The sequence below is a fragment of the Pelodiscus sinensis genome, chromosome 29 (assembly GCF_052426305.1).
Source record: "Pelodiscus sinensis isolate ZL-2025 chromosome 29, ASM5242630v1, whole genome shotgun sequence".
Classification (NCBI taxonomy): Eukaryota; Metazoa; Chordata; order Testudines; family Trionychidae; genus Pelodiscus; species Pelodiscus sinensis.
In genome coordinates this window covers 15,690,001-15,700,328 of record NC_143080.1, presented here as the reverse complement: position 1 = coordinate 15,700,328, position 10,328 = coordinate 15,690,001, and the positions used below count along the sequence as shown (strand labels likewise).

At 57.0% G+C, this 10,328-nt stretch overlaps 1 protein-coding gene across 2 annotated transcripts in view; it reads left to right on the top strand.

Annotated features, from left to right (window-relative positions):
* Positions 1 to 225: 225 nt before the first annotated feature.
* The window catches only part of CD79B (CD79b molecule), a 19,488-nt gene continuing 9,385 nt past the window's right edge, over positions 226 to 10,328 (top strand). Inside the window, exons 1-3 of one of the 2 annotated variants that reach the window (XM_075911295.2) lie at positions 226 to 384; positions 3,656 to 3,697; positions 8,840 to 9,151. In XM_075911295.2, coding sequence (XP_075767410.2) covers positions 291 to 384; positions 3,656 to 3,697; positions 8,840 to 9,151 — 448 coding nt within the window. In that variant the 5' untranslated portion in view covers positions 226 to 290. The remainder of the gene's footprint in view (positions 385 to 3,655; positions 3,698 to 8,839; positions 9,152 to 10,328) is intronic. The other variant, XM_089773990.1, reaches the window with a different exon arrangement.

Here is a 10,328-nt window from a genome sequence, read left to right as displayed (position 1 = left end):
GCGCTGGGCTTCTTGGCGTGGCATCGCCCCTGCCGCTGGGCGCAGCGAGACCCCGAGACACTCGGCTGCCCTCCCCTCCCCGGCTGGCGCGTCTGGCGGGGGGGCAGGGGCGCTCAAGTGCAGAGCCGCGGCCCACATCTGCATCTGTGCCGCTGGCAGGCCGGGGCCGTCCCGCGGGGGCCTGATTTACATGCCCCGGAAAGTCCTGTCTCGCTCTGGCAGCACGGGGCCATTTTCACGCCAGCTGGAGCCTGAGCAGCTTCTGCCGCCGCGGCGCCAGGCTGGGCTGGATGTTTGCCTGCCCTTTCCCCTCAGAAATGGCTTCCCTGTGCAAGAGGCTGGTCGCGCTCCGCCCGCAGCTCTGCCTCCTGGTGCTGATCACAGGTAGGGGCCGCGGGCGGGCCGTGGGCGAGCGCTGGAATCCCTCTGGGCGCCCGGCTCTGGGCTGGCTACGGAAGGGCCCCGGAGCCGGGCTCTTGGCTGTAACTCGGGCGTCCCGGCCGCTCCACCCAAGCGCCCGCCACCTCCGACGCTTTCAGCCTCCCTTTGCCTCAGCAAACCTGCCCGGGGCAGGCGCTTCCCAGCTCACAGCAAGGCAGGTGCCTGGCCTCGGCGGGGCCCGGAAAGCGACCTGCAGCCGGGGGGGCAGGGCTCTCAGTGGCTCCGGGCTCTGCTGGGTTTCACGCTTTGCTCACCCCGGCAACAGGCACCCGAACAGCCGGGGAGAGAGACGCTGGCGCAGCCGCTCAGGTCCTGGGTTCAGACCCGGCTTCGGCTCCCTGCTGTGTGACGTGCCCGGTGGCACCTGGGCCAGGTGCCTTCCGGTCTCCGTGTGGCCTGTGGAGCCGGCGTGGAGCCCGGCCGACTTCCCGGGGGCAGCGAGAGCCCCTGGATGTTGGGAGAGGCCAGTGCAGGGAGCCAAGCAGACGCGGCCCCTGCCCAGTGCTTGCTACGCAGGCAGCGTAACGTCTCCTCATTGGGGCCCCAAAGGGAAACGTTGGGCAAGGACAGCCAGGGGCCCTGTGAGGCGGGCGAGGTGTGGCCACTCAGGAGAGGTTCCAGTGCTGCCCTGCTGACTGGCAGAGCGCCCACAGCCAGGCTCGGATGGTGCACGTCTGACATGCCTCGGTGCACATCAAAAACAATTATTCCGCACATGGACAGAAAAGGTTAGAGGGAGCACTGGCCACAACTCGCCCAATGGGGCAGGGGTGGGGTCTCGCCGTTAGCCAGGGCAGGGGCGCGGGGGGTGAAATGCCTGGAGGCCCCTCTTCCCGTGGCAGCAGGAGTGAAAGGTGGCTCGGGAGCGTTCTTCCTACGCAGAGGCGTCCCGTGTCCCGGCCCGGGGGAGTGTCGCCATTCCCCGCCATGACTATGCATTGTTATTGGCGCTCGCGCCCGGCTGCACCTGGCCGCCGGATCCAGTGTCCTAGCACTCGCGAGGAAGGAGCGCACCGGAGCGACTGTAAACAGCAGCGCTTCCTGCCCATCTGCCGCAGGGGAAGTGCTGCAGGCTGCAGGGGCAGAGGCGGGGCTGTAGCTCAGGGACCGGGCGGAGGGGCCCGGCCACTGTGCAGGGACGAGGTGCGCGCTGGAAAGCCTCTGGCTCTGCATCTCCAGGCCAGGGCGCTCGACTCGGGGGAGGGCTGCAGGGCCCGTGTTCCACGCGGCGTTTCCTAGCCCCACGGCGGAGCCCTGGCAGCACGTCTCAGCTGGCCTGCCCCACCGCAGCCGTGCTGCAGTGTGGACACACCCCGAGTCCCGGTCCCATGCCACCTCCTCCTGGGGGAATGCATCTGTGAGAAAGATTTATGTACACAGTGCCGCTGTGGCGCTAGAGCTTTGCAGTGTCTGCTGTGGTGCTAGCACTTTGCACAGTGCTGTCGTGGTGCTAGTGCTTTGCATAATGTCACCGTGTCTCTAGCGCTTTGCACAGTGCCCCCCCCGTGTCTCTAGCGCTTTGCACAGTGCCCCCGTGTCTCTCGCGCTTTGCTCAGTGCCCCCGTGTCTCTAGCGCTTTGCACAGTGCCCCCATGTCTCTAGCGCTTTGCACAGTGCCCCTGTGTCCCTAGCGCTTTGCTCAGTGACCCCGTGTCTCTAGCGCTTTGCACAACGCCCCCGTGTCTCTAGCACTTTGCTCAGTGCCCCCATGTCTCTAGCGCTTTGCACAGTGCCCCCGTGTCTCTCGCGCTTTGCTCAGTGCCCCCATGTCTCTAGCGCTTTGCACAACGCCCCCGTGTCTCTAGCGCTTTGCTCAGTGCCCCCGTGTCTCTAGCGCTTTGCACAACGCCCCCGTGTCTCTAGCACTTTGCACAGTGCCCCCGTGTCTCTAGCGCTTTGCTCAGTGCCCCCATGTCTCTAGCGCTTTGCACAGTGCCCCCGTGTCTCTCGCGCTTTGCTCAGTGCCCCCGTGTCTCTAGCGCTTTGCACAGTGCCCCCGTGTCTCTAGCGCTTTGCACAGTGCCCCCATGTCTCTAGCGCTTTGCTCAGTGCCCCCGTGTCTCTAGCGCTTTGCACAACGCCCCCGTGTCTCTAGCACTTTGCACAGTGCCCCCATGTCTCTAGCGCTTTGCACAGTGCCCCCGTGTCTCTAGCGCTTTGCTCAGTGCCCCTGTGTCTCTAGCGCTTTGCTCAGTGCCCCTGTGTCTCTAGCGCTTTGCTCAGTGCCCCCGTGTCTCTAGCGCTTTGCACCGTGCCCCCATGTCTCTAGCGCTTTGCTCAGTGCCCCCGTGCCTCTAGCGCTTTGCACAACGCCCCCGTATCTCTAGCGCTTTGCACAGTGCCCCCGTGCCTCTAGCGCTTTGCACAACGCCCCCGTGTCTCTAGCGCTTTGCACAGTGCCCCCGTGTCTCTAGCGCTTTGCACAGTGCCCCCGTGCCTCTAGCGCTTTGCACAACGCCCCCATGTCTCTAGCGCTTTGCACAACGCCCCCGTGTCTCTAGCGCTTTGCACAGTGCCCCCGTGTCTCTAGCGCTTTGCACAACACCCCCATGTCTCTAGCGCTTTGCACAGTGCCCCCGTGTCTCTAGCGCTTTGCACAGCTCCAGAGAGGCTTAGTCTGGCCCCAGAGGACTGAGTCTGCGCCTCCAGCCACTGAACTAACCCCCATTCCGACTCCAGGTGGCCTCGCAGGGACCGAGGGGGTTTACCTCAGTGGGGTGACATGTGGGGAGCAGCCTGTGTAGAGGGGCCCTGCCCCGCGGGGCGTGGGGTGAGGCCGTCAGTGGGCCCAGCAAGTCCTGCCCTACGGGCTGCACGTGTCTCGCCGGGTCTGGTGGAAGCAGCTTTGCAGGGAGCGAGGGGGGTGCTCGCCCGGGCTCCCTCCACGCTTCAGAGCGGCTCGCAGGCTCGCACCCGGCGGGGGAGGGGCTTTCGGCTAGGAACCCAGGCCCAGCCAGACCAGGTGACTTGCCCAAGGTCCCACAGTCGGTAGCAGAGCAGGGGACGGCCGCAGGCTCCAGGCCTCAGGCTTGTGGCCGAACCAGCTGAAGCTAATGCTCCGGATGCCGATGCAGGGAGAGGAGTGAGGATGGAGCCCACCTGCCCCTCAGCCCCCGCGGGCCCCGGCCCCACCGCCTGGCAATGCCCCGGGGGCGGGTGGCCTCTCTGCACTGCCCGTGCTCCCAGCTTCTCCTCTTCTGCTCCTGTCTTCCAGGGGAGATCGCGGACTCCGGAAACGCCACCCTGCAGACGCCAGGTCAGTGCCGCCAGACAGCCCTGAGCCCGGCGCCTCGGGCCTGCCCCCGACCTGCCGCAGGGAGCGCCCGCCCGAGCCACAGCTCAGCCTCCGGTCCCCGGTGCGGCCGCCTGGGGCCCCTAGGGCCCGATCTCCCGGCGTCAGGAGAACGGGGCTGCTCCGCGCCCGCCGAGCCGGGCCCCAGGACTCCGGGCTGCCCGAGCGGGGCGGGCTGGGGACGACAGGTTCCGAGGTGGAGGGCAGGGCAGAATCGCGGCCGGTCCCAGGGAGGTAGCGAAGCTCAAAAGTGACTTTAACCCCCAGACAGCCGCTCCCGGAGACCCCTCGCGGCTCCCAGCACTCGTCGTTCATTCTGCTGTAACTTCCGCTGTCTAACCTTCTGCAGTAGGTTCTCTTTCAGCTGTGTCTTCCTCGTTGGTGACCTTCTGCATCCATCCTATTCTCAGGATCTTTCTAGAACAACTCCTCTCGAACGCCAAGATCCTTCTCTTCGAATCTTTCATCATCACCCATGTCTCACATCCGTACAACATGCTGCTAAATACACACGTTTTCAAGATGCTCGGCTTCGTTCCTAAGCTATCGCTTTACTTTTCCAGCTCTTATCCATCGCCTTCAAACTCATTCTTGCTTTCGCTATTCTAGTCGCTATTTCTTTCTTACAGCCTAGATCATACGATATTTTGCTCCCCAGATACGTGAACGTCTCTAGTTTGATCCCATCTACACTGATCTTCCTTCCTATTTCCTTATCTCCAAATACCATTGTCTTTGTTTTATCGATATTCATAATCAGTCCATACCGCTTCCCTTCCTCATTTAGCACCTGCAGCTTTCTCGTTAGCTTCTCTTCATCTTCCTCGATGATAATGATATCATCCGCGAACCTCAAGTTGTTAATTCTCATCCCATGCACCGATATCCCTCCTACCTCTTCCTTGATCTTGTCCATCTCTCTCTCTAGGTGCGTGACAAAGGTACTCAGCAATATCAGCTCTCCTTGTCTCGTACCTCTAGTCGTTCTAAACCAACTTCCCAACTCTCTGCATGTTCTCACCGCTGCCTCCGCATGAGCGTGGATACCCTTCAACAACTGTATCGGTCTGCTATCCTCTCCATACCACTGTAGCACCGCCCAAGTCACTTTCAGAACTAGACTGTCAAAGGCCTTCTGAAAATCGACAAAGCAATTGTAGATGTTCTTGTTCTTTTGCTGAGCTTTCTCTGCTCTCAATCTTAGTGCCAATATCTGCTGTATGGTACTTCTAGCTTCCCTGAATCCCGCTTGCTCATCCGCTAGATGTTCTTCTATCTGCAATCTCAGTCTCTCCGTCAGTATCACCATCAGTACCTTGCCTAAATGACTCGTTCAGGCAATCGTTCTGTAGTTCTTGCACTTCAAAGTGCTGCCTTTCTTGAGATACTCGGGTCCGACTGTGCTTTGTTCAGATTGGTACAATATCTCGTCCATTGCTGCACAACTGCCTCCTTGTTCATGAGCACCTTATCATTCTCGTCTTTGATCGCCATCTGCTCCGGCTGCCACTTCCTATTAATATTCCTCATCAGCTTATACACCTCCTTGATCTTACACTTGCTGCAATACCTCTCTGTATCTTCGCACGCTCCTCTAACCACTTCCCTTAGCCATTCTGGCCGCTTTCCTTACCTCGTTGTATGTCACTTTATATTGCTGTTCCGCCCGCTCGGAGACATCCCTTCTGATCTTCAGTGCTCTCTTCTCTTGGACCAACTTCAGTGTCTCTTGTGTAATCCACTTCTTATTGATCTTCTCTTCTTCCAGAACCATCTGCTCAATTGCCTCTTCTATTGCCATGGCTATCCCTTCGACTCTCTTATCTAGGTCTTTCTCCGTGCCCGCATTCCTGATCTTCTCTTCAAGCACTGTTCAAACTCTGTACGCGTTCCCTATTTCTTCCTTGCCTGGCTTCGCCACGTTTCTTCGTTTCTTAAATTGTGTCTTGTACTTTCTCTTAAGTTTCATCTTGATGTTTGCAGTCACTAGACTGTGGCCTGAGTCCATATCTGCTCCTTGGAAAGTTTGGCATTGCTGTACTGATGTTACCCATCTTCTTCTTATCAAGCGCATATCTATCCTATTCCTGGACTTCCCGTCGTAAGAGTGCCATGTCCACTTCCTACAGTCCTTTTGTTGGAATCTCATGTTGCAGATCACCATCTCATGCTCCATGGCAAACTCTAGGGCTATGTCTAGACTGGCATGATTTTCCGCAAATGCTTTTAACGGAAAAGTTTTTCCATTAAAAGCATTTGTGGAAAAGAGCGTCTAGATTGGCACGGATGCTTTTCCACAAAAGCACTTTTTGTGGAAAAGCGTCCATGCCAATCTAGACGCGGTTTTGCACAAGAAAGCCCCAATCGCCATTTTCGCCATTGGGGCTTTTTTGAGCAAAACAATACCGCGTTGTCTACACTGGCCCTCTTGCGCAAAAGCATTTGCGCAAGAGGGCTTTTGCCCGAATGGAGCAGCATAGCATTTCCGCAAGAACACTGACAATCTTACATGAGATCGTCCGTGTTCTTGCGGAAATTCAAGCGGCCAGTGTAGACAGCTGGCAAGTTTTTCCGCAAAAGCACCTGCTTTTGCAGAAAAACTTGCCAGTCTAGACGCAGCCTAGTAGTTTCTCGCCTTGTTCATTTCTTTCTCCGAATCCAAACCTTCCCATGACTATCTCCCAACCTCCGTTATCTGTTCCAACCTTTGCGTTAGACCGCTATCATATCCTATCATATCCCCCCTTAGCCTCCTCTTTTCTAAGATGAAAAGTCCCAGACTCTTTAATCTCTCTTCATATGGGACCCGTTCCAAACCCCTCAGCATTTTTATTGCCCTTTTCTGAACCTTTTCCAATGCCAAGAGGTCTTTTTTTGAGATGAGGCGACCACATCTGTATGCAGTATTCAAGATGTGGGTGGCATCATTGTTTTATAGAGAGGCAATAAGATATTCTCTGTCTTACTCTCCCGTTTGTAATGATTCCTAACATTCTGTTTGCTTTTTTGACTGCCACTGCACACTGAGTCGATGTTTTCAAAGAGCTAGCCACAGTGACACCAAGATCTCCCTCTTGAGTAGTTGTAGCTAAATTAGTCCCCATCATATTGTATATACAGTTGGGATTATTTTTTCCAATGTGCGTTACTTTACATTGATCACCATTAAATTTCATTTGCCATTTTGATGTCCAGTCACTTAGTTTGGTGAGATCTTCTTGAAGTTCTTCTCAGTCTGCTTTGGTCTTAACTATCTTGAGCAGTTTGGGATCATCTGCAAATTTTGCCACTGCATTGTTTACCCCTTTCTCTAGATCATTTATACACAGGTTGAATAGGATGGGTCTCAGGGCAGACCCTTGGGAGACCCCACTAGTTACCTTTCTCCACTCTGAAAACTGACCATTTATTCCTACCCTTTGTTTCCTGTCTTTTAACCAGTTATCAATCCATGAAAGGATCTTCCCTCTTATCCCATGACAACTTACTTGACTTAAGAGCCTTTGGTGAGGGACCTTGTCAAAAGCTTTCTGGAAATCTAAGTATACTCTATCCACTGGATTCCCCTTGTCCACAAACCATGGTGACTTTCCACCAACAAATTATGTTCATCCATATGTCTGACAACTTTATTCTTTACTATAGTTTCAACTAATTTGCCCGGAACAGACATTAGACTTACCGGCCTGTAATTGCAGGGATCACCTCTAGAGGCCTTTTTAAATATTGGCATCACCTTAGCTATCTCCCAATCATTAGGCACATAAGCTAACATTGAAATATTGTAGTGGTGCTGTGCAGTGTAACATTCAGTAGGATGTGCAATGAGAGGGAATTTATGGTGCTGTGAAGTATAGTGTTCGGTGGGAGGGAGTTAATGGTGCTGTGCAGTGTAATATACACTGTGATGTGCAGTGTAGCGTGCAGTGGGCTGTGGAGTGAGAGGAAGTTAATGGTGCCAAGCAGTGTAGCACGCAGTCAGGTGTGCAATGAGAGGGAGTTAATGGTGCCGTGCAGTGTAGCATGCAGTCAGGTGTGCAGGGACAGGGAGTTAATGGTGCCATGCAGTGTAGTATGCAGTGAGGTGTGCAGTGGGGGGGGGGAGTTAATGGTGCCGTGCAGTGTAGCGTGCAGTGAGGTGTGCAAGGACAGGGAGTTAATGGTGCCGTGCAGTGTAGTATGCAGTGAGGTGTGCAGTGAGTTGTGCAGTGGGGGGGGGAGTTAATGGTGCCGTGCAGTGTAGCATGCAGCGGGGGGCGATGGAGGGGAGTTAATGGTGCCGTGCAGTGTAGCATGCAGTCAGGTGTGCAGGGACAGGGAGTTAATGGTGCCATGCAGTGTAGTATGCAGTGAGGTGTGCAGTGGGGGGGGAGTTAATGGTGCCGTGCAGTGTAGCGTGCAGTGAGGTGTGCAAGGACAGGGAGTTAATGGTGCCATGCAGTGTAGTATGCAGTGAGGTGTGCAGTGAGGTGTGCAGTGGGGGGGAGTTAATGGTGCCGTGCAGTGTAGCATGCAGCGGGGGGTGCGGTGGAGGGGAGTTAATGGTACCGTGCAGTGTAGCATGCTGCGGGGGGTGCGGTGGGGGGAGTTAATTGTGCCGTGCAGTGTAGCATGCAGCGGGGGGTGCGGTGGGGGGAGTTAATGGTGCCGTGCAGTGTAGCATGCAGCGGGGGGTGCAGTGGGGGGGAGTTAATGGTGCCGTGCAGTGTAGGAGCAGCAGTAGGTGTGCTGCAGGGGAATCACATCAGCAGTCCTGTGAGAGCTTGGTGAACATCTTCACTTTCTTTGTGTTTAAGGCCTGAACTCTCAGGAGTGCTGCGGGGCTTTGGCACATGCCCCGTGCCCGATGCACACCCAGAAGTGGGGCCTGTGCTTGGTGCACACAGAGTCAAAGCCACAGTCTGTACCCCAACAGCATTCTGGTCCTCGTGTGCGCTGTACATTCACCCGCCTTTCTGCGGTCCGTGTGCGTCGGCCAGCCCCTTGGCCAGGGCGTGGGCTGTATTAGCAGCCCGCAGACGCTCCCATGATCCCACGACAGCACAGGGCAGCACAGGAGGAGCTAATCAAACCCACGCCGGTGTCACTGGCTTGTCTCCTCCTCAGATACGTCCTGCTCCAGCTTCCGGCAGCACCCTCGTTACATCGCCGCCAAGAAGAACACCCAGGTTCACTTCATCTGCCACTCCCGCAACTCCACTGAGGTGCAGTGGTACAAAATCAGCGGGCAGGACAAGACGCCCCAGGTGCTGGACGTGACCGGCCCACGGGTGCACGAGAAAAGGAACGACTCCTTGGTGACCATCATCCTCAGCAGAATCCAGCCAGAAGACAACGGGATTTACCTGTGTGAGAATAAGAGCCTGGTGCACAAGCTGGGGCAGACACGCACGTGCGGAAGTGAACTGAAAGTAATAGGTGAGATGCGCTAGCTCTGTCCCTGCCTACCCAGACACACCTGTCTGTCCCTCTGTCTACCCCCCCATCTGTCCCTGTCTACCCAGACACTCCCGTCTGTCCCTCTGTCTACCCCCCCGTCTGTCCCTGTCTCCAAGACACACCTGTCTGTCCCTCTGTCTACCCCCCCGTCTGTCCCTGTCTACCCAGACACTCCCGTCTGTCCCTCTGTCTACCCCCCCGTCTGTCCCTGTCTACCCAGACACACCTGTCTGTCCCTATGTCTACCCCCCCGTCTGTCCCTGTCTACCCAGACACACCTGTCTGTCCCTCTGTCTACCCCCCCATCTGTCCCTGTCTACCCAGACACTCCCGTCTGTCCCTCTGTCTACCCCCCCGTCTGTCCCTGTCTACCCAGACACACCTGTCTGTCCCTCTGTCTACCCCCCCGTCTGTCCCTGTCTACCCAGACACTCCCGTCTGTCCCTCTGTCTACCCCCCGTCTGTCCCTGTCTACCCAGACACACCTGTCTGTCCCTCTGTCTACCCCCCCGTCTGTCCCTGTCTACCCAGACACTCCCGTCTGTCCCTCTGTCTACCCCCCCGTCTGTCCCTGTCTACCCAGACACACCTGTCTGTCCCTCTGTCTACCCCCCCGTCTGTCCCTGTCTACCCAGACACTCCCGTCTGTCCCTCTGTCTACCCCCCGTCTGTCCCTGTCTACCCAGACACACCTGTCTGTCCCTCTGTCTACCCCCCCGTCTGTCCCTGTCTACCCAGACACTCCCGTCTGTCCCTCTGTCTACCCCCCCGTCTGTCCCTGTCTACCCAGACACTCCCATCTGTCCCTCTGTCTACCCCCCCGTCTGTCCCTGTCTACCCAGACACACCTGTCTGTCCCTCTGTCTACCCCCCCGTCTGTCCCTGTCTACCCAGACACTCCCGTCTGTCCCTCTGTCTACCCCCCGTCTGTCCCTGTCTACCCAGACACACCTGTCTGTCCCTCTGTCTACCCCCCCGTCTGTCCCTGTCTACCCAGACACTCCCGTCTGTCCCTCTGTCTACCCCCCGTCTGTCCCTGTCTACCCAGACACACCTGTTTGTCCCTCTGTCTACCCCCCCGTCTGTCCCTGTCTACCCAGACACTCCCATTTGTCCCTCTGTCTACCCCCCGTCTGTCCCTGTCTACCCAGACACA